At 36.7% G+C, this 24,724-nt stretch overlaps 2 protein-coding genes across 3 annotated transcripts in view; both read right to left on the bottom strand.

The window, feature by feature from the left end:
- The window catches only part of SNCAIP (synuclein alpha interacting protein), a 119,750-nt gene that overhangs the window by 59,942 nt on the left and 35,084 nt on the right, over window positions 1-24,724 (bottom strand). The window lies entirely within an intron of this gene.
- Window positions 1,649-5,507, bottom strand: LOC117674684 (uncharacterized). Its single transcript, XM_034432839.3, has one exon. The coding sequence runs from the start codon at window positions 5,376-5,378 to the stop codon at window positions 4,392-4,394; it is 987 nt and encodes a 328-aa protein (XP_034288730.1). The 5' UTR covers window positions 5,379-5,507; the 3' UTR covers window positions 1,649-4,391.

Genomic DNA, 24,724 nt, shown 5'->3' with positions numbered 1-24,724 from the left:
ATGTGGCCCCCAGCACATGCACATGTGGCCCCCACACGCGCACATGCCTGCTCTCTGCACATGCACACATGGCCCCCTGCACGCACCCCACCCCCACACATGTGCACACACCCCTGCAGTGCCCTGCCTCTGCGCATGTATGGCAGAGACCTAATGACCAGCTGGCCGGTGGGAGGCGCACACACATGTGCAGCAGAGCTGAACTGGGGCGATGGCTCATGTCCCACAGAATGGGCACTGCGTCCACCTATGGCACGTGTGCCATAGGTTCGCCATCACAGGTTTAGGGGATGTCAGTGTTCTTCTGTTTATAAATGGTTCAGGTGTGGGTGTGTCAACAGAAGGTCTTGTGACACCTGACCCATCACAAGACCCTCACTTGACACACCCACACCTGAAGCCCTTATAAACAGAAGAATACTGATACTGACATCCCCTAAACTCTGTTGAAGATGTTACGTAGCCTGGTAATGAAATGTTCAGAAACCAACCCACAAGCTCAGAGATTGAACCTCTCACTGATGATGTTATCTAGTAATAAAACATCCGCAAGAATACGACCAAGCTCAGAGAGCACCAAGGACTCTTTGTTTCAACTCTGAACTACAAACACTCTCCTTTATTAGTTTGAACAGTCTTCCATTTTTTAAACAACAACAATAACAAAAAAGACACAGAACAATCTTCTTTAGAAGACTTTATCTAATTGTTCTGTTTTCTCTTAAAATCCCTATTGTGCCAACATGATGGATTTTTTTTTTTTTTTTGCCCTTACCAACCTTAGAAAAAGACATTTTTCTCTTAATATGCATATTGTTAGCACATTTTGATCCAAGTTCCTTTGCACTCTGGAAATGGAAGGAGCAGAGACCATGATTATTATACAGTCTTCCCAGATGCTGCTGTATTTCTCTGGTTTTAAATCAAGTGAGTGAAAATGGAATTTCAGCATTTGCAGCTTTTCAGTATTGGCAAGTCTGCTTATGCTCTATAGGCTTGAACTCAATTTGCTGGCAAGCCCTTTGTTTCAGGCTGAACAATTAAGATTTAATTGGATCAGTTAAGCTAGCTATAAAACCAACTTTTCTGAGCCTGTAAAGGCAGAAGTAAATTGACAAAAAAAAGTCTGATATAGACATATGAATGCAACCCAGATGACTGAATTCAGACATAACACTAAAGCATCATTAAGCTTCTAATCTTTTCCTTGTGGGCTTGTTGGAAAGAGAAGGGTGAGGGTGGTATATTTGACACTAAACCATAGTTTAGCATTGCAGATGAACTGAATCAAGGTAAAGAATGTATGTATAATCCCTGTAATGTTGATCCTTTTTTCAAAAGGAAAAACAGTTGCAGGGATTAGGCAAATGGGCATTCTCTTCACATCATATGTTACAACATTTTTGTTGTATGTCTATATGTATAAGGTTTCCATCCAGAGATGACAGGAATCAATTAGATAAAAAATTATTCAACAGCTTAGAGAAAATTGGGACATTATACTATTAATTTAAAATTACTGTAATGTAGAAAGTGTTTTGGGACACTCACGATTAATGCTGGTTTTGGTTTAGACACCATGAACCATCTGTTAGGCAACAGGCGTTCAAAGGTTAAACAATCACGGGTACATATAGAGAACAACCAATGTAGATCTCAATCATGTTTTTAATTTCCATTTATTTTTACTCAATTATAATGCAAGAAAAATAAAAGATGTAGGCAATTTTAATCTCATAGCATTGGTATCACGAACCATATCAGGTAAAGATGTGGAAGAAGAATCAACTGAATAAACAAAGCTGCATTTCAGTAATAACTACATGTTTTGTGTTCAGAAGTCTAATCCCAATTTCAAAGCACTTTTTCAGGTAAGATCAAAAGTACTCGAATCCTCAGAAACCCTCTGACACGAAACTGATACAGTTAAGCAAATGGAGATTTTTCTTTTAATAAAAAAAGATGTTTATTTCTCATCTATGCATTTTTTATTTATAGGACATATACTGTATAAAACCAACTTTTCAAGGTATTTTATAACTGACCAAAATAGTACAGTATCGAAATTTTAAAAAATGACAGTAAGCAAAACTATATTTAGTGTGGATGCAAATGCAAAGCATGATGAAAATGACAACCCAAAACCAACCTTATCAAATATAAAATGGACTAAAAACAGCCAATGAAAAACAAAAATTAAAACCAGCAATATGTAAGACTGATTAATATAGGTTAAACTGGTCATACTCCCAGGGAATGGCCAACCTTTCAGATACCATTCTCTGGGCTGCAGAGAGTAGACGAAAGTCAATATCACAGAAGATGTGGTAGAGAGAGTTTGAACCTCGTGTGATTTTTTTTATACAGCACAATTAATTTACAAAGTAATGCACAGTTCATCATTGTGGTGATTTCTCTTGGAGTATCTTAAATATATAGATATCCAGAATGAGTACTCATATACATTCTGAACACAGTACATCCATTCTTTAAAACAGTCTCCAAACTAGTCTCATGTTTTATGAAAACCTGTGTTCCTTATGACAAACACAATAGTTATTCCCATGGAAGGTCATTATAAAGATTTATTGAATACCTAGAGTTAGCCTCAGATATGTATGAAGTGTCACCAAAATTAGAAAGATACTTGTATAATGTATCATTTAGTGAAAACTTATTTGAAAAGCAAATGGCAGTCCATTATTATTTTTTAATAATTTTTAATTTTTTATCTACATTTGTGATTTAAAAATATATTTTGAATTTGAAAATTAAAAAATGAAATATTAAATATTTAATTGTTTTATACAAACAACACTATCTACAATATTTACCTCTGCAAATACTTTTGCAGCTTTTTGATCGATTCTATTTCATAGCATAAAAATTGCTAAGATAGTAGATTCTCTCCTACTCTAGAAAAAGCCTAGAAGAGATTAGTACCAGCTCATAACAAATAATCTTATTATGTTATGAGAATTGGTCAAAATACTATAACAGTTGATAATTTTTTGATAACTGAAAACATACTTATATATTTTTGTGACCTTTTGTTTGGTTCTAATAAAGGCATTGTCTAATGGTTGGTAGGTATGTAACAGGCTGGCAGACCGACAGACAGATAGAAATCCATTTAGGATTTCAGAAAAGGTCATATTAGTTTTTAAAGATAAATGAAACCAAATACTTTAGCCAGAAGTCATGATTTTATACAAGAAGTGTGCCTTGTTTCAGATACGAAAATATAATGGACATCATCCTGCTAATTTTTGCAACAATCTCAAATGCAGATTACCCAGTAGCAACAAGCTACCTGACAAATGTAAATACCATGGAAAGCAAGAAAGTGCATCGCTAAGTCTGAATTAAATGCCAGATACCAGGTGATAATTTAGTTGCAAAAATGTTATACAACGGTATTTGCAACTTCCATCAATTAGCACATGCCCAAAGTGATATTATTGAGCTATGCTAATTATTAACCAGCACTGAGCAGACAGTACCTACTTTACATTTCTTTAATTAATTCCCTTTCCTCATCTAGCCATTAGTTGCAGGGATCCTCATATAGCTTCTTCATTCTTTTTCTGAAACAAAAGCCCTGTAAAGTCATAACTATTCAAGAATATAGGCATTCTTAAATGAGAGGGCCAAGAATTGGCCAACTCTTCCTTTCTATTGTGTGGCAACTATGCAGTTGTGGTTCTAGGTATGAATCGTTTCTGACATAGTGACAGTTTTTCAATTGAATCTGCACCTACATTGTCATTTCCTCCTGGTCTTAACACTACTGTAATTCAATGTTTTGTGGGGTTGCAAGAAAATCATTCTAAAACAATAGCTTACACAAAGTACAGTCTTTGGTTAATTGCTGCTGCCATCCAAATGCCATAAATCAGCTTCATCTCCCAGTCTGTTTCTAGGTACAGTTCAAAGTGCTGGTATTAAATTGAACAGTTTCAAAAAATAAAGCTCAGATTCTGGAAATCTGTAGTCTCTTCCCAGACTTTCAACCTTTTGACATGTTAAAATACCCATATTCTTGAATGTTTTTAGAGCAGTAAGGTTATGGGTGTTTTGTCTTTTGCTCTTCTCCGCTGTTTTTTAAAAATATGATTACTGCCTTGTAATAAAAATTGTAAGCAGTTTTGTATTTTTTTAAAAAAGAGAGAAAAACAATACATATTTTTAAATACATAAAAATAAACATTGCTGCTAGAGCCAATAATTTGCCCATATAACGATTCTTCTCACTGTAGTTTTCAGAAGCCATGGGAGAACAGGGGAAGATGATAATCCGTAGATACAAACAAGTCCTTGTTCCCCTTCTCACATAATCTTTCCTGTACACTTAAAGATACTCTTTTTTTAAAAAAACCAAATTGTGGTTGCTAGGCATATGGAGAAACATCTACGGAAGTAGATACAGTTGATAAAGAAACTGTTTTCTTCTCAGCCTTATAACAGAAACACTTCACTTTTACTATTACTTTGTAGTTAATCAACATGAGGAAATAAGGGCTGACAGCTGAATATCCTGAAGATAGAATTGTCAGGACAGGTGGTGCAAAGTATTTAAATTTAAAATTCTTCAGGCACCTAATTAGGATAAAATTAGAAATCCAAAGTGAAATAATAACTGGTATTAATAACAGAAGAAATTTACATGCTCTGAGAACCTCAGTTTCACTAGCATCACGCCCAACCCATATGCCTCCATATGCTGCTTTCTTATATTCGCAGAGGAGTTGTATTATTCGGAATCCAACAAGCAGCATAGTTAGAAGTGGAAGAAGATCAATAGCCACCAGAAATAATCTTCCATAGAAAAACTCTACTTGGTAATTTTTATATTCAGTCTTACATTTAGTATAGATGAAATTGCCCGTTGATTCATTTTTCATATACCCTTCATTTTTTCCTGTGTAAAGTGAAAAAGGGCAACAAAATGCAAAAGCGGCAATCCAAAGTATACCAACTATAAACAAGTGACACCTGCAACACTCTACAGTTGTTGTAGCTTCAGCTGGAGGATGCACCAGACGACACAATTTCAAACTGTAGAACACAACAATGTATAATGTGAACCATATGGCAAGAGAAGTAGTCAAGTTCGTGAAGAACACAAGAACTTTGCACCTATTTGAATCCAACGTGATGCCAGATGCATAAACAATCTTCAAGACATTCACCACCAGGTTATATAGAAGGTGGATAACCGCAAGGTTGACTATAAGTATTAATGGGATTCGTGATTTATCATGGAAGCATCTCTTTGTGAAGTAAATCAGCAATGGATTTCCAATCACACTGCATGCAATTAAAATAGAGCAGACAACAATCTCCAGTGTGCTAATGCAGGAGTCCATGTTTTCCATTCAGTAGGTCTGTCCAGAATGCTTCTGATCTTTATCGCTTTTCAGCTTCAAAAAGACTGGTAAAATTTCTTATCAAACTCATTTTTGCCCCCTTTGGTGAATTTTCAAAAAGCATACAGAGCCAAGGAACTTCACATACAATAGTCAGTCTCTTCGTAGAATGCAAAAATGAAAAACAAAACCAAGCCAATGTTTTTTAAGTGAATGTACTTAAGTGACCTTTCATCAGCATCACATGTGGTGCTGTCATTATGTATGCTCACAAGGGTATCCTTTAATGAAAGGTTACAGGAATATAGAAACAACTTGGAAGCCTGCTTCTCTAAAAATACTTCAGCCACACAAGTCTTTACCGAACAACACACCCTATAACTGAGAAGAAAGGAAGAAAATAAATGGAAAGATTGGGGTCAAGGGAACAGAAAAGGATGTGGTTTGCTGGCTGCCTAGAATATTAAACCATAGTATGCTATTCTACGTTTTCTTTCATCTTTCTTCCACTTGTAGTAATAAAATATGAAGGCCTGGGACTGCTAGAAGATGTACAGACTAGGGAGCAAAGAGGTAGAAGTAATATTTATTCTTTTCCCATGGATTTTATCAATGAAGTTTTCTTCTTGTAGGCTGAGATTTACATTTCATTGCAGGTTCATCTATATTGCTATAAAGTAGGGATAGGCATAATGTTGATCAAGGAGTTAATTGGAGGTCCATAAACCTTGGGGATGTGTGAATAGATTTCAGGAGGTCTGTGAATATGGCTAGGAAAAATAACTACAATTTTATTTCCTATAATCTCTAACTCAAATTTAGGTGGGTTTTTTTCATTGACTAATAGAAGCAAGAAAATAATTTGGGGCCTCTAGACTCCAAAAATGTTTCACTTCAATAAATCTCACTATCTGTCTTTATTATATCCTTAAAAGGGGTGTTGCCTTGTTTGTTGTTGATTTAATGGATTACCAAAGAAACTCATATTTCTATATTTCGATATTTTTATAACTGTATTTGAGCATAATTGGTTTCCTTTGAAATATAAGCTATATCTATGTATTTTATTTTATGCATTTAAATATGTTTTCTGAGATGGAATCCATAGCTTAAATGCATAAAATAAAATACATAGATATAGCTTAGCAGTTAATTATGGACTTCAGATTTAATCAAAGTCAAAATATATATTATCTCATAGTTTTCTGAAAATCATATTGTAATGATCATAGTATAAATGGCACTGGAATGTCGTGATTACTCTTTTCCAAACTCTATATTTGCCTTCCAAATATAATGGGACTGTTATTTGATAAGCCATGATTACAACATTTAAACCAGTCTAATAATTACAGACTCCTCTTGGCAAAATCTTTGATACTGTGATATTAGATACTAAAGCTACATTCGCACAATATTTTATCTGAGGGGTTTCCAATATTCAGGAAATTTTTGCAGAATACAGTAAGAATCATAAAGAGTCAACAGTGTTTTGACTATCTGTGCAATATTCTGAAATCTTCAATTCAGTTTAAAAACAATAATAAAGCTTTATCAAAAGATAAGAATGTGATAACAGTTAATTGATAACTTTAATAATATTATTTGTTTTATATAGAGAACTAGGTATATTTATCAATGCATTGCATTAGCTGAACTGAATTAGGCATATTCAGAGTTAATATACAGTTCTAAAAATTGTATTCTTTATAATAATTTTGTAGATAAGGCAAGGGGACTTAAACCCATTCTCCTTAACTTTCACAATAGTCCAAGTTGTGTGTGGGATGGATCTTTAGGAAAGGAGAAGACTAGAAACAAGTCTCTTTCTCTGTTCAAATAAAAGCTTGAAGTAATCATTCCAAGCCTTTTTATCATTTCCTGCAAATTGCCTTTTTATGTGCAAAACCATAATGTAGGTGATTCTTTGAGGAAGAGATGAAATATTTAAGACTCCATGAACTGACCGTGGACCTTGTTAGCAGAAGGTGGTGATTCTTTTCCTCCATACGCTATGAAGGACTCTGAGGATACAAAATTTCTTAAGATGGAAAAAGGCAGATATAATATGTTTAGGATTAAATTTTCAAAAATCTATGAGGTAGTTTTGTGCCTTATATGTGTTTGTGAACTCAATCAATTTATAATGAATGATTGTCCTTTGCCTGATAGACTAGAATTATTGTCCCTTGCTTATTGTCCTTTGCTTCAAATGGCATCTTCTTGTCAGCGGCAGAGACAAATGCATATATTCCTTGAACATGTCTTAAAATATTGAATCCATTAAAGCCAATAGAAATATATATTGCAGTTTTGGGCTGAAGCCTTGCTGTATCCAGTAACAACATATCATCTGCATTTTAATTAGAGAGGCCTTCATATAATTATATATTACAGGTGAAGGAGTCTTTCTCCTCTTTTATATATAAATAAAATTGTTCTAAAAAAGGCTCAAAACTGGGAAAAGACCTTCAATTAAGTAAAGTGCAGCTGAGCAGCAATCTAGATTTGGAAAGGAAAAGGTGATTTGAAGCAGACGTGGGCATACATGTTCCCTTTGTTTGTATCTCCTTAAATCAAAACATAGGAAAAAAGCCACTTCTTTAGGAGTTGCTGATGAGGCAACATGGGTGCCTCTACATACTCCAAATCATTTTTTTTTCTTTTGGAATTCTGATTGCTGCACAGCCCTCATATACTATACATACATTGTTCTTATCCAATCTACACCAATATGAAAAGGCAAGAAATAATTTATTCCGGCTTAAACTAGAGTACCTAAATACAGTATATAATCAATTTCCCCCCAACTTGGTATTCTCTAGTTGCACTGGAAAAAAAAGCTATGTTGGGAATTCTCAGAATTATAGTCTCAGTGTTTAGAGGCACTCCTCAGGGAAGGTTGGTATAGCTCAGGGGTGAAATACAGCACGTACTTACAGGTTCTGGAGAACGGGTAGCAAAAATTTTGAGCAGTTCGGAGAACCCGTAGCGGAAATTTTGAGTAGTTCAGAGAACCGGCAAATACCACCTCTGGCTGGCCCCAAAGTATAAGTATAAATATAAGTATAATTTTATTTCTATACCGCCCTTCTCCCGAAGGACTCAGGGCGGTGTACAGCCTATTTAAAAACACAAGACAAACATCAATTAAAAATTTAAAATTATTAAAAAAATTCGGCTCAATTTAAAACCCCAGAAATTTAAAATACCCCAATTTAAAATTATTATGTTGATAGCACGGCCTGGCGGAACAACAGGGTCTTCAGTGCATAGCGAAATACCCGGAGGTCGGAGATCTTACGTATTTCAGGGGGCAGTTCATTCCACAGGGCTGGGGCTCCCACAGAGAAGGCCCTCCCCCTGGGAGTCGCCAGCCGACATAACTTGGCCGATGGCACCATGAGGAGATTCTCTCTGTGGGAGCAAACTGGCCGGTGGGAGGCTATTGGTGGCAGAAGTCGGTCTCAAAGATACCCAGGTCCTATGCCATGGAGAGCTTTAAAGATGGTGACCAACACCTTGAATCGCACCCGGAAGACCACTGGGAACCAGTGCAGCTCGCGCAGGAGGGGTGTCACGTGGGCATAATGAGTTGCGCCCATAACCACCCACGCGGCCACATTCTGGACCAGTTGGAGCCTCCAAGTGCTCTTCAAGGGGAGCCCCATGTAGAGAGCATTACAATAGTCCAGCTGGGAGGTGACAAGGACGTGAGCGACCATGCGCAAGGCGTTCCGGTCCAGAAAGGGCTGCAACTGGCGAATCAGGTGGACCTGATAAAAGGCCCCCCTGGCCACGGCCGTCATATGCTCTTCTAAAGACAGCCGTGCATCCAGGAGGACGCCCAGATTGTGAGCCCTCTCTGTGGGGGGCAAGGATTCACCCCCAATAGTCAGCGATGGCACCTGACTATATCAGGATGCCGGAAGTCACAGCCACTCGGTCTTGGAAGGGTTGAGTCTGAGCCTGTTCCTCCCCATCCAGACCCGCATGGCCTCCAGGCAGCGAGACATCACATCAAGGGCATCATTGGGGTGGTCTGGGGTGGAGATGTACAGCTGAGTATCATTAGCGTACAGATGACACTTCACCCTGTCCACATCCTTGGGAGCCACAGGATCAAACTCCTCCCAGATAATATTCTCAAGACCTACCCTCGTCTCCTCCCCTGGACTCATCCAATCGGAGTCCAAGCCATCCCGAATCCGAGCAACTTTATCATGCAGGAATTGCACAAAATCCTCAGCATGACCCTGCAAGGGATCTTCCCGCACTCCCCCCCGAAGAAGGGAGTGGGTCACCCTAAACAGGGTGGCTGGGTGGTTCTCTGCAGATGCGATAAGAGCGGAAAAATAGTTAGATTTCGCTGCTTTTATCGCCACTAGGTAGGTCTTGATATAAGACCTCACCTGTGTCCGGTCGGAATCGGATTGACTAGTCCTCCAAATGCTCTCTAGGTGTCTTTTCCGACACTTCATCTCTCTCAGCTCCTCAGAGAACCAAGGAGCCAATTGAGATCGGCATCGGCAGAGGCCGCAAAGGCACGACGCGATCCAAAGCTCTAGTGACCGCATTCTCCCAGGCGGCCACCAGCTCTTCAGTCGAGTCGTGTGTCAGAGTCTCAGGGAACGGCCCAAAGTGGGGTGGAATGGAGATTTTGCAATATCCTTACCCCCAGGAGTGGGGAGGGAATGTGGATTTTGCAGTATCCTTCCCCTGCCACACCCACACCAGCCCACCAAGCCACACCACGCCCACCAAGCCACAGCCATAGAACTGGTAGTAAAAAAAATTGGATTTCACCACTGGTATAGCTTAATATTTTGTTTTGAACTTTAATGTGATTAGCTTTTCAAACAAATCTTAATTTCCAGCAGGAAAAAAAATATAAAAGGTATGTAGAAGGAAACATAATTTGTCCCTATCTTATATATTCATTTGAATTGGAAAGGGACCGAAAATAAAGGGCTTGCTTCTGTACTGTAAAAGCCCCATGGAACACTGAGCACAGTTCAAAAAGGACATAAAACTCAGTGTGATCTGCAGGTAGATACCCCCACTGGAAGAAGATGAGGCAAGAATTATATGCATTAATTAAGTAGAATGAAAACTGGAAAGATTTTCATTTCAAAATTTTAAACTCATCTGAGATTATGGACAATTATGCAAATTCAGTAAAAAAATGAGACAGATTCTCAGATACTTGAATGCTAAACATATTCAAAACCTTGAGGAATGGTTTGTTATGCAAGTTTAGCAATAAGATCTAGAGGATGGTTTGACCATTATGACATTAAGTTGCTAAGCTGAGATATAAAGATTGCACAAATATCTACTTTCATGTTACTGGGGTGGGGGAGGGGAGTAAATATTCCTTCTGAAGACTTAAAATAGGCAGTGTCTATTTCTGTCTTCAGCATTCAAAAAACCTCAGCCCTTTATTTTGGCATATCGTATCAAAACAGCTTGCTTGTTTCTCCTAATAAATCAGATTCATATAGTGATGAGAAGTTCATTTTGGATCTCTTTAGGAATCCCAGATGGAAGAACTTGTGGTTCCAGCCAGGTAGGCAGGCTTTCCCAACCGGCTACCAGATTCAGTCTCACCTGAAGCCAGGCAAGATGTGTGACAGTAATAATCTGAAATGCTGAAATTAATGTTAGCTGGTGAGACCTTAATGTTGGGGTGGCTATAATTACTTCATTTTTTTAAAAAGCAGAGATGTGTGATTCTGCTAAGTTTCAACCAATTAGTTCACTAAGTAGAATTAGAAAGCTTTATGCTACCTAAAACAGACATTGCAAGAATGAACGAAGAAGGGAGAATGAGCAAATGAGTTTTAAATATCTGAAGTCATGGAGCCCACAATCCCCAAAATATATCTAATCTTCAAGAAGAAGGAACAACTATTCATTAGGCTGTTATGAGCTATGCCTCCTTGGGCAGCCATTATGTGATGGCTTTACCAGCTGTCTTGGTGGAGGTGGAGCAACAAATCCCTGCCCAATGCTGGTTTATGTTGTGAGGTAGGGGAGAAAATTGTAGCCGCATGGCTTCTGGTCCCTATGCAGAAGAAGGTTGCTGATCCCAGGTCGCGATGCTTAAAAAGCTCTTCATTGTTTCTAAAATCCTTCCATTCAAAAATGTATTCAAAAATACATTTTTAAGCTCTATGACTATTTGTTGCTAGACTTTTTAGTTTAGTTTCTTTATAGTTTCTCAGATGGGTTATAAGTTATAAGTCATGGACAAACAGAACCAATTAAATTTATAAGAGCAGCATTTCAAGCACCTAAATGTATATCAGCCCTGAGATTAAAAACTGGTTCTTTGAAGAGCATCATTGTTAATATTTAATTACTAGTTAAAATGCCATTATTCCCCCATAGGGTTACTTCCTTTTACTGTATCCTGTTGGACCAATTTCAGTTTTCATACAGCATTTTCAAGAAATGTTTATAGAAGTCTCATTATGTGCCTTCCTTCAGATGTTCTGCAATTTTTAGAATATATCTAGGCCAGTAAAATCATCAGAGAAAGGCTTTTAAGCATGACAGTTTGATCTCAAAGCACACTACAGATTGAACAGGAAGCCCTATATGGCAACTGGTTAGTTGGGTTATGTCAGTTACTTCCAACAAAGATTATTCTCTGGGGCAGATCTGACATCCTATCCTATGTATGGGGTTAATAAAGTCCCTATAGCTTGCTAAACCTGCCCTTGCAGCTTTATTGCAGTTGAATCTGCCCTTCATATATTATTATATTTTTCCTTTTATAATGGCAGCTGAAGAAACCTAATTTTTCCTTTGTTATTTCACGTCCCAGGTTGGTCTATTTAATTTTATACTAACTTCCTATTATCAGAAAGAAGAAGTAAAATTTTTTGCTCCATACAATGTTGCAAAATGTTGCATGGCATCTGTCAATATTTTCGAGGAAATAATCTTGAATTTTACTAATATGTGCCTATTGGTGTAACTTTTATATTTAAAGGTTATTTTACCTTTGGGGAAAGTTGGTTGCTTTTAATCTTTTATTGAAATAGATTATCTTTGCATTTATTTAAAATATACACGTTTTACCCTTAGCAATTTTTCTTTAGAGTAGGATTTGAGTTTTTTGGATCAACTGAATATTGATCCATTGGTTGATTCCTTCTTTCTCTAATTCTAGGGCCAAGAACCATCCAATTAAGTAGATTGAAAGGAGTCTTAAATCAGATGAGAAAAAGCATTTCCTTATGTGGTGCATAATTAGCTGTGGAATTACTTACTACAAGATGTGATAATAACTGCTATCCTGCTGAGTTTTTTTTAAAAAGGTTGTGTACATTAATGGAGGACAGGTCTATCAAGGGCTAGTCTCTTGTAGACTCAATGTTACCTCTGAATTGAGGTAACAGCATGCATCCAAATATGAGCTGTAATGGAATCAAAAGAGATGATTATGTCCCCACCTCTTTTCTGAAAGCACCCCAGAGATATTCGGTGGGCCACTGTGAAAAATAAAATGCTAGACTATGACTGGCCTTATCCTGATGGCTTGTGGTTATGTTTTTATGCTCTTATTTTCTATGCTATTTTTTCTACTGAAGCTTATAACATATAAATATGCTAGTAGAATTTATTCAAAATACGCTGCTTTATTTAAACATATTCATATTTCTCAGGCTTAAACCATTCAAATTTATCAAGAACTCACTTTTCAAGAAGCAAATTTTTTCTTCACAAAATTAGGGCAATTAGTGAACTTATTTTTTACTCTAAGGTCAAATGCTTTTCAGTGTAAAGCTACTACTTGGCGACATATTAAATGAAAATGGTACATTTAAAAACCCATTTTAAAAGATTAAAAATCTTTTGATCTGCACAATAAGGTTAAGCTGCACTTTTTAGAATCTGTTTTGTTCCTTTTGAGCATATTAGAAAACTATGTTGTCTTAAAAGTATTTGTTCCAATTTTAAATTTGCATTCCTTATATTCATGCTTTATGGAAAGCATTTCAAAAACAAAACTGAGAAAGGTAGGGGGGGGTTTGGTACAATCCTTTACTAGAAAGATGGTCTATTAACAGTATTATGCTATAAATTCACATATCCAAACAAAGTGACAATCTGACATATCAAGACGCTGCTTTGACAGTAATAAGCTAGATAAAGGATTGTAATATAGTCTCAGGAGCACTGATTATTTCTACCTGCTAGAACTTCTGTTGCTCATTTTTCCTCTGTCTAAATGAAGTAAAATAACATTGTTTCTATTAGAAGTCATGTACATAGTCTGGCTTTTCTCTCATTGACTGAGCATCTTTGTAGCACCAGCTTTTCTTTTTTCCCCTTTCATTTTTGTCCCCTTCTTGTTAACACAGTGTGCCAAGAAAAACAAATGTTACAGGATAAATTATGTGTTCAGTCATCTTACATAAAATTTAAATGGGAGGGTTAGATGCATTTTCAAAGCCCATACATGAATTAGAAGCAACACTTTTTTTCTAAGAAAAACAAAAGACTAGCAGCTGGGCCACTGAGTAAAACAATGTGATTGATTTCGGTGGAGGGGTGAATTCTGGGACCGAGATTACCTTATCCCTTATCATGTTTATTCAGAAGTCTCCCTAAGTTCAAAAGTTCACAGCTGCCTATAGAGACCTGGTACATTTGAAGCAAGCCAGAATAAAAGTATTGTTTAAAACTAGTACACAACAGCTATCAAAATGTATTGCACAATTAATAACTGAACACACTCCATTATATGAATGTGGAGGTCACTGAGAATGACACAGATAATCAGAGACTTCCAGTAATGTCTGCTGTTTGATCACCACATTTTAACATTCATTCAGAGAGAAGTTATATGGGGTCCCTGCAGTTTGCGGGCTGTCCAGAATATAAGGATAACTTCTTCAGGTGTAGTTTTTTTATACATAACAAGGGCTTTTACCTTACAGAGTAAGCAGATTTACATGTCTGTCCAGGGTAAAACCCACAAGGCTCTATTTCTTTAAATAGTTACATCACCATACTGCAATAACCAAATTGGATCCAACCAATTTCATTAAAAAGACATCATGGGAAAAATCAGAACATTAAATGTATCTTTTTAAAAAACTGGATGGAAACAATGCACGCGAAGTGCATTTCAAATGTATCATCATAGATTTCAGAGTTTGTAAATTCCAAAATGTCCATGGAGATTCTCAGTCACCCAGGTTATGGTTATCCCTTTCTTTCATGGTTGCACCAGAAAGTCCACTTGCCTCTTGAAAAAACACCTTTGGGATAAATTCCAAAATGTTCACTGTAACAGCTCCCCAACAGGGTTAGAAAAGCACTGCTAGATCACATTCCATGAAAACTAGAGAAATAAGCTTATTTCTTCCACTTGCATTAGACATTCTTTTTGGGTTTCACAGGACCAAATCCTCATAAGGGGATACACACATACACCAGTGGTGGGTTGCTACCGGTTCACCCCAGATTGAGCGAATCAGTAGCGGTGACAGCGGGAGGCTCTGCCCACCTGCCTGGACATCTCTGCGCCTGCGCAGAAGCATTGCATGTGAGCAAACCGGTAGTGATCAAAATTGAAACTCACTACTGACATACACAGTTTATGAAAGCAAACCAATCAATGTTAAAAACTGAAGTAGAAAAACAACTTGGCAGAATAAAAACTTTCCCACGAAGGGCTAAGTAAAACAAGTGTACCTTTAGACTCTGTATAAAATCAGCCAAGGAGGAGTTCCTCAATACCCACAGTTCTTCAGTGGGAGAAGATATTTAACAGCAACAGAATCAAAAGAGTACAAGTCATATTCCAGAGCCTGGTCAGAGATGAATCATGAATGAAAGAGTCATGAGTCAATGCAAAAAAACAGGAACCAGGAACTTCTCAAAGAGTGGTTAGGAAACCAATTGAAATTTGTCCTCTGGCAAAAGGTCAGCCTTTAAAAGCTGCTCTTTGTTGATAATAGTGGTGGTTCAGAGAATATAAGTAAAATATATTAACGAGCCCCAAAGGGAACATGGACTATGACAGGTATTATTAGACATCTTGGCAGGATAAATTAACGCTATTGAAACAAAGAATAAGCTTATATGCAAAAGGGATTGACTAACCTGATATTGCCCGCAGAGCAATAATAAAAATGCTTTGGTAGATTACATTAAATCACAGATTTTGATTTGCTGAGGAAATCAGAATCTGTGATATCAATTTTGTGAATATATGCCTGAGGGCAAACAGAAGTACTCAGTGTATAGAAAAATAATATTTTGTGAGCCAAATGTGAATGAGGAATTGATAATCACTTAAAACCAAACCAACCACAGGTTTTATATCTGATGCATTAATTCAGGGAATATATTCAAGAAGGAATATATGAATTAAAAAGTGTGTGTGTGTGTGTGTGTGTGTGTGAGAGAGAGAGAGAGAGAGAGAAAGAGAGAGAGAGAGAGAGAATCAGAGACAGAGAGACAGAACTGCAAATCTGCAAATATTTCTTGAAATGAAAAAGTGCTATACAAAATTGTTCTTCAAAGAAATTTAAAAATTAGTTTAAAAAAACAACTCTAAAATGGATTCTATTAATGTACCTCAAATCAGTGGTGGGTTCCAACCGGTGTTACTACCGGTTCTCTTCGTGCACGCGCTTTGACTACGATCACCGCTCTGCACAAGTGCATTAGATTTCTGCCCAGCTGAGGCACAGCAATCCACTCTGCCGCACCTATCAGCTGGGCTAAAAAATGACAAATAAAGGTAGGTATAACGCAGGGGAGGGCGGGAGGGAGGGCCCAGCCCACAGTCATAGAGAACCGGTTCGCTAACATCACATCATCACCAGTACCGGCTCGCCCGAACCGGGCCGAACCAGGAGCCACCACTGCCTCAAATCCTCATTGTGGTATAAACCGTGGAAAGATGCTGACAAATCATATACAAACTGTTAATAAATGCACATTCCACATTTATCATTAAGAATGTTTTTACTGACCATCAACTTTGGCTATGTGAAAAATCTGATCAGAGATTTTAACATTTATCAGTCAGAGTTTTTATTGCAATTAAGACATGCCAGAAAGAAGGGATTGCAATATGCCCCCTTTTCTTGTATTAAACAGAGATAAGCAGTTCTGTTTAGTTCTCTTCTGTATTGTAAAAATGGAAAGAGCAGTAATACAGATTTCTGGAACCTTTGCATATTAAAGACATTTTAATTTTCATGTAAAAACAAAAATATTCAATGTTGGGATCTAGCTTTATTCTGATGGAATACAACTTGAAATATTTTGAGGGGCTTCAATTTGTTGAAACAGTAACTTGACATATTCCAACTGTTTTTGCCACTGAAAACCAAGGAAGTTTGAGATCAGCTTCTGGTCTATTGTTTTTCACCCCAGTGCCCTAATAGTATGTGAACATGAAGCCTATGTTGAGTGATATTAAACTCCATAAAATTTGGGTGAGGCGATGATTTATAAAACAGTAAAATACATCCTCATATAAACAGTTGGAGTACAAAGCTATATTCTGCTAAGATTCTTCTATTTTTTTAAAGTCTTCCATCCCTTCCCGTTCTCAACAGAGAAAACATAATATGTTTTCAGTTTAAATAAAGTTTCTGGAACATGTAGCCCTCAAATAAAAATCAGGGAGCAGCTAGTTTCTTTAACAATTCTTTCAATTACAACAATTCCTCTGTAAGATTTCCTTATTTTTGCATTAAAACAAAAATCTCCTTGAACAATTTTTCCATGTTGGCATTCCACTTACTAAGATCAAGTAAGTTTTAATATGTTTAATATTTTTAAGATGTCATTTTTTTTCTTTGCAATCAAACTGTTTGGTGTAAACTCAACAAAAATACTTGTAGTATTTTTATGTTTTGTAGTTATTATGTTTTGCTTGCATGTTGTGATTGCTCTGGCTTATCACTGATTCAAGTCGAGAATTCCTGTTATGGTTTGTTCTGAATCTTCTGACCCAGAGGCTGAAGAGGCAGACCAGACAGCCTCAGTCAGCAACTATCAGTTGGGGGCATCATTAAGATAATGAAAGACCATATTCTAGCATAGTACCTGGCCTGAGAACATTCTGTAGCTATAAAGGGCAATCAGCACATCTCCATGAGAGGAGAAGGCAGCAGCTTCCAGGTTCTTGCCTTTTCATTGAAAACAACTCTCTGCACCTGCATATCCTGTTATTCCTGCTCTTTGCCCTGCACTCAGTCCCTGGGCTTGATACTGAGATCAACTCAGGAAATTCTCTGGTGCTAAAACCCAGGATGGTTATGGACAAAGTTTGCATGTCCATGTCTGCCTTTCTCCTGCTAAATGATCACTGATGTTTTAAGTTTCAAGACAAGTCTCATGTTCTCCAGCTAATTAACCTCAGTTACTCTCAGTAACTTTACTGCATGGCAATAAAGCTTTTTACACTAATATTGGCTTGCTTTCTGTTTTGCATCAGCTGGCACAAGTTTAAAACATTAAGCTCCCCCTCCAGGCCATGCATCCTCCCTCCAAACCATGCTGTTCTGAAATAATTCAATGGGTCCTTGGTGCTGTCTGAACTGCACAAATTCTCTTCTATTGAAATGATTCAGTGGGTTTCAAGAAGTAAACGATCCAAGCTAGAAGTGGTTTTAAGAGTCATCTGGCCCAGAATACTCTATCTGGAGTTCTTCAAAGACTATTCAGTTTAGAGAATTTACTTCCAGAAATCATTCAACTGCTCTCGCAGTGGCAAAGCCTAGAACAGAGTCACCATACTTCAGAAGGGAGGCTGAATTCTGCAGTCTCGGATTGCAAATGCAATACAGCCCAATGATTTTGCTGCTCACCTGTAATTTTCTAATAGGGAAGTTTGCTAAAAATAGAAATAACTTAGCTAGCAGGTTGTTGACATGAAGCATACCACCTGACAAATATGCAACTATAAACTATCATCTTCTTTTGTCTGACTATGCACTTAACAGCACATAATTGGTTCTTGTCAGTATACTGGTTAGGCTAGAAACAATATTAAAAAAACAAAAACAAAAAAACACCCCTAGTCCAATCACAAATCTCAAATCTCAACAGCCCAAGCACAGTACTTAGAACAGCTGGAATTTCCAAAGCAAAACTATTCAAAATAGTGGTTTTTTAAATTTCAAAACAAAGCTTTTAAAACATGCTTTTTAAATATACTTTGAATATGTGAAATAGTCACAATGAGGTTGAAAAAAATTACATTTCCCTAGTGTTGATAGGAAATCATCTATGAAGCACTGCAATTAACTCATACATTATAAATTGAGTCCAGTTACCAAAGAACTAGTCTAGCTGATTTAACAATCTTATAATGCATAACCTCAGTATGTGTTTCTTTATATATTCTCATGACCAGAATTCAGTCATATATTGAATCTCTATCAGTCATTTCTGATGTATTTGAAAAGTGTATTGTCCATTTTTTAGGTGTGTTTCTGAAATGGATTCATCATTATATAGTATATTAAATGTAACAATCTCACCAGCCAATTCAGCCTTACCAGAATGAACTACGGTAGTTTAATGGGTCTCTTGCTGCAATACCAGTTGAGGCTCTAATACTAGCTGCCAGAAATTGGTACCCTTGGAGAACTATGCAATCAGCATATTCACCCTCATAAAATTTATTTTTATTGTTACATCTTTGAAATTTGGCACCTTATTTAACTTGATGCTCTGGACAACCTCCTTGATGAAAGGGCTAGAGCTGTGTAACATTTTCTTGACAATATTGTTCTCTGTATCTCAGCATTCAAAAATTTTTGCTTTGGTCATTATACAAAGAGTAAAAATCACATTCAGGATAGAATAGTAGGAAACATGCCTAGTATGTACATAAAGTTATAGAAATCTGCTTTTACCTTCTTTATGTGCAGACTGCATTTCATTTCTTATTTCTTCCATAAAATAATGAATAAATGTTGTAGCATTATGTCAGGCTTTGCATTTTTGCCAAGAACCATGTTTTCCTAGTACAAATGAAGGCAGATCACAGATGTCCAGCTGTTAAATTCATCATACTACAGGGAGTGAAAACTCTACACCATAAATTATTAAAACAAATAGTTATAACGACATTTATTTTCTCTTCCATATTTATGGTTACACTGTTATTTCCTAAAATTTTAGAAGAGATTGAATATCAAGAAGCACTATTTCTAACTCTTTATTATATGCCCATGCTTGCATTAGAATTGCACAAGATTAACATAAAATCCATATATCTATTATACACCATGGCACTTTTTAACAAGCTGAGATTACGAATCTAAAATATATCTCTTTACCCTTCATAGATTAAAAGAAATCCTTGGACATATCAAGGAAATCAAGATTTTGTCAATAATAGCATCTGAGTAGGTTATCTATTAGTCTGTGGCCCACAGCACAGCATCTCTAATTTTTCCATGTGTGAGTTTATTACCATGGACCCAGGATGCACATTTTTCAGCTTTTCTAACTTCTACAATCCAAGCAAAAAGTTTCTCTCTCCATGCCTGCTACTCTCTTCCACTATGAGCAACATGCATAAAGCAAGGTTATTCTGATCAAATTAATCTGTTAATTTTTTTTCCCTTTCAGATCCAAAGCAAGCAAAGGTTCTTCAGATCCAGGATAAACACTCTTGCTATTTTAACAGGATGGCTAAACCAGATAGGCAGCCTTCTTGCTTGCTTTGGATCTGATGATGGTATATAATTTCTTTCTCTTTCAAATGCACACAATCCACATTTAGATTTGTTCTCCCTACTCATGCCATCTATTGCACATCCCATTATTCCCAGTTTGAAGGTACTGTTAATGGAAAGCAGGGTAGGCATTTATACAAATAATAAAATGTTGTCAACTATTTTGTTAAAATCAACTACAGATAAATAAATGGTGCAGTTTATCTCTAGGAGAAATGATCCATGTAGTCCATCTGTGAGAAAGACTAGGATTACTAAGAAAAAACTACAATTACTAAAAGCTAAACACAAATTTATTTAGAAGTGCTAGAAAAATGGAGTCCAATAAATGGAAATGTATTCAAGCAAAGAGAGAAGAGATCTTAAGAATCTAAAAGAAAATATACTTCAGACTTTCAGTTTACAGAAAAGAGGCAAAGAAAGCAAAGTGATAAAGTAGTAGTGAGCCCCAGAAGCTTTTGTTGCAATGTTTTGTATGACAGCTTTTCAATGTTGTGCTTTAAATCGCCCCACTTGTCCCTTCTCCCTATGGGGTAAATCAGTTATGAATATTTCAGTCCTGCCTTCTCCTGATAATATTACTAGCCATACATCGTTAGCCCCAAAGGCACAACAATACACTGTGGCTCCCATAACCCCTAAAACATTGCCCACCTCTGAGCAAAAAATTAGTCTTCCCTGACTGAATGTCTATACAGTAACTCCAAGCATTTCACCTAATGATAAATTTAAAGCCATTGCTTGCCTTGAGATGAAATACATACAGGTTGTCCTTGATTTATGGCCACAACTGAGCCCCAAATTTCTATTGCTAAGTGAGATAATTATTAAGTGATTTTTGCCCCATTGTACGACTTTATTGTTGTTAAGTGAATCACTGCAGTTGTTAAATTAGTAACACAGTTGTTAAGTGACTTTGTTTGTCAGAAAGTTGCAAAAGGTGATCACATGACCCCAGGACACTGCAACCGTCATAAATATGGGCCAGTTGCCAAACATCTAAATTTTGATCACATGACCATGGGGATATTGCAATGTCGTTAGTGTGAAAAAACGGTCATAAGTAATATTTTTCGGTGCCAGTTGTAACTTTGACTGGTGACTAAATGATTGTTATAAGTCAAGAACTACCTGTATCCTTATCAGAGCAGGATCTTTTCCAGTGCAAAAAAAAATGCTTCAGAAGAGGATTCAAGCTTCTGAAGAAAAAGAAAAGTGAGGTTGTTCCCCTATTCTTTCTGACCTCCTGATAATTATTGTTGACCATCCCCAACCTGATTGCATTTACATTGCTACAAATGCTGTATGTTAAATGCAAAGAAACATTTTATATGACTTCTACTTTGGCTCTTAATTCAAAGGCTCAGAATACTGGATAATTTCAACATAATCCTGTTTAGCTTCCAAATAAACAAGAACATCACAGAAAATGCTTGATTTTGTATATAAGTAGCTCAATAGTTTGAACTTTTATCACCATAATTTTCTGTATCTTTGAGACTCAGCAAAAGACCTGGCAAGTGCCTGAGTGCAAGTGTAAATCCAACTCAGCTGGAAATAACTACATAATCTTGGTTGCTAATGGCATCGGCTGTGATTCAGGTTCCCTGACATACCAGGCTTTGTTCATGTCATTTTCAATATCTTATGCCAACAGCCACACTTAAATAGAACAAAGATGTATCCGTTCAGCAGATGGCAGAATACATATTTTATTTTTGGCTGGATGCACAGAAATAATCACGTGAAGGATGTGTACAATGAGACATACCAGCAATTTTATCCGCATTCTAAAATCTAATTTGTTGGCACAGATCCATCTCTTTCTTTATATGACTCTTCTCCGGTACATCTTTATAGGGTTTTCTTAAATGGACCCCCTGACACATATTCACTCTCTTCCTTCAAAGCAATAATCTATCTGAAAACACCAGATCATAACATTCTGTATTGACTCAGGGTATCACAATAAAATACCATGAGACAATCTATATGATTATAGGTGTTATAAGTTTGATATGGATGGAATCTCCCCATAGAGATAAAACAATGAGAATAGGATAAATTCAAGGCTAGAGAAAAGTCATAATAGAGTTTATGTACTCTTGCAATATATGTAAGAATACTTCATTACAGAAAGAATATATTATCAATTTATAAGAGCACATTATACAATTCTTGTTTTTCATGACAAAATAAACTTGAGAATCATTTTACTTTTAGTTGATTTCCTGAAAATTATAAGAAGAAAGCAAGCAAAATATAGATTGACATGATAGAAGGAGATAAACCTAATCCAATTTAGTTAAATTCAATGAAAATAATCCCAAACTCTGGAAGTTTTGTGAAAACACAACCCAAAAGAATAGAGTGTAACAGCTTCAAACAAGTAAGCCACCTATCTTCCCACAAGTGTAACCAAAATCTTGGTGTGAATACAAAACATTTGCGAACTTGTCCATGATATATATAAATTAAGGAAAGCCACTGTGTATCTTTGTGTATATGTTCAAATATAGGAATACATTAGGCAAAAAAAACCCCTTAGATATTGACATAAATTTATCACTGCTGAAGAAAACTAAGACTGATTTGACTAATTAATACATGCAATTTCAAATATCTGAATCCCTTTGGAGATGCAATGATGCTAGAACAAAAAGGGGGCTGGCACAACAGTTTAAGGATGATTAAGAATATATGACCAGCATTTTTTTCTGCAACAGTGGACAACAAGAAGTTGCCAAGAAGCTCCTAATGGATGGAGATAGTAATTACCTGTAACCTTTGTCTGGTAATAAATAATGAATGCAATATAGAGACTTCATTTAAAGGCAGAATTTTGTCAGTATAATCTGCATTGCATCTCCAAAGTAGTTTTGTGCTCATGTATCTTAGGATAAAGTAAATTTTATGAACAAAGTTTCTCCTCTCCATGTAGTAGCACAACTTGCATTTCAGTTATAATGAAGGCATTAAAAAGCAAAAAGCGACATAAGTACTAAAATAAGTAAGACAATTGGGCTTCTCCTTCTCCTTCTTCTCCTTCTTCCTTTTAAATTCTACTTTCTTCTAGGTAGTCAAAGAGCATATATAGTTCTCCAGCTCTTTTTCTTTTTCTTTCACAACAAACTTCAAATAAACAAGGCTTGGAGCAAGACTGCCAAGGAGCTCCACACCAGCTCTCTGTTTAACACAGAAGAGTAAAATCTGATCCTGTCTAATGTGCTAACCATTAAACCAGAATAGCTTTCAATATGCAAAATTGACCATTTGTTATTATACTACTTGCCAATAAAGTAACGTACATCAAAGCATCATAAAATGCATGTGTTTTTATCTTTTATGAGAAAAAGGAGGCAAGACATATTTATTTAGAAGTCTTTTTTACAACTGTTCATTTAATGTAATTACATGTCCAGGTGGCACAGATTCTTTTCCCAGGATATAATTTGAGGAAGTTAGTATTTACCAAAAATTTAACCTATCCATGTTACAGAAAGTAACTGTATGTTCCTTATAATAAGTCACCACCACCACCACCACCACTTCCAAAGGCCAGAGTTAAGTGATCTTAATAAGAAGTTGGATCACTTCCCATGTTATTGACACCTCATGAATAAGCAATACAGTATCTCCCTGTTCAAGTTATTGTGGTTTTCATTTTGAATTCATTATGCATTGTATAGAATTTCAGTTCCTGTTCCTTTGCTGTTTGGTGGAAGTTACAGTTTGGAATGCATGGCTTTTATAGGAACATTTCACACAATTAAAACAGGAAGTCATAAAAACTAAAGATCATTGCCTTTTGCCAAGCAAAGATGGCACAGAATATTTGAACCTCCCATCACAGAATACATAAAGAACTGTCCAACAGTTGTTGAGACATTACTTATTTTAGATTTTTCAATTATAATACCATGCTTCAATCTGACATACTTACATACTATTTACTGGACTTGTTTATGTTCTTCTAGCAGCAAGTGAATGTGCATATAAATCTTTATTTGGCCTCAGTTACTGTTGTGGCCCATCAGCAGCCTCCGCGGATCATGGCTGATCCTGACGACGAGGAGGCTGGTGTGGTGTCATGCCAGCAGCCTGTGCAGCCGGCGCTCACGTCGGACAGTGAGGAGGCTGAAGAGGATGTGGTGCCAGAGGCAGAGACTCAGCCAGGGCCTTCAGAACCTCCAGAGGCTCCTTCAAGTGGAGAACGCGAAGTGGAGGAGTCTCTCCTCAATGCTCGAGCACGCAGGGCTGCCAAAAGGCAGGAGTGGCTACTCAGGAGGAGGAGGTCTCCTCGAGAATAAGGCTTGAGGATAATTGGCCACTATTTAAGTCACACGCCGTTAGTAAGTTTCTTGTTAGAAACAACTCGTATTTATTATCAGAGTATTTTGGTTTATCGTATCTTGTTTTCTGGGCTGGTTGCCAACCTTTGCTGGTATTGTTTATTCTTGCTACTTAATAAATTTGATAAGGACCGTTGGTGTGTGTCAATATCCTCGGAAATCCAGAGCTGAGGCAGAACAGTTACAAGCAATTCTGAAAACTTCACACTTATTCAAAATCTTAAACTTCAAGTTTGTATATGTATGTTTGTGTGTTTCTCATGGATGTACT

Source organism: Pantherophis guttatus, chromosome 2 (assembly GCF_059756535.1).
Source record: "Pantherophis guttatus breed Tessera chromosome 2, ASM5975653v1, whole genome shotgun sequence".
Classification (NCBI taxonomy): Eukaryota; Metazoa; Chordata; class Lepidosauria; order Squamata; family Colubridae; genus Pantherophis; species Pantherophis guttatus.
Note: the sequence above shows the minus strand (reverse complement) of the source record. Positions and strands in the feature narration are given on the sequence as shown.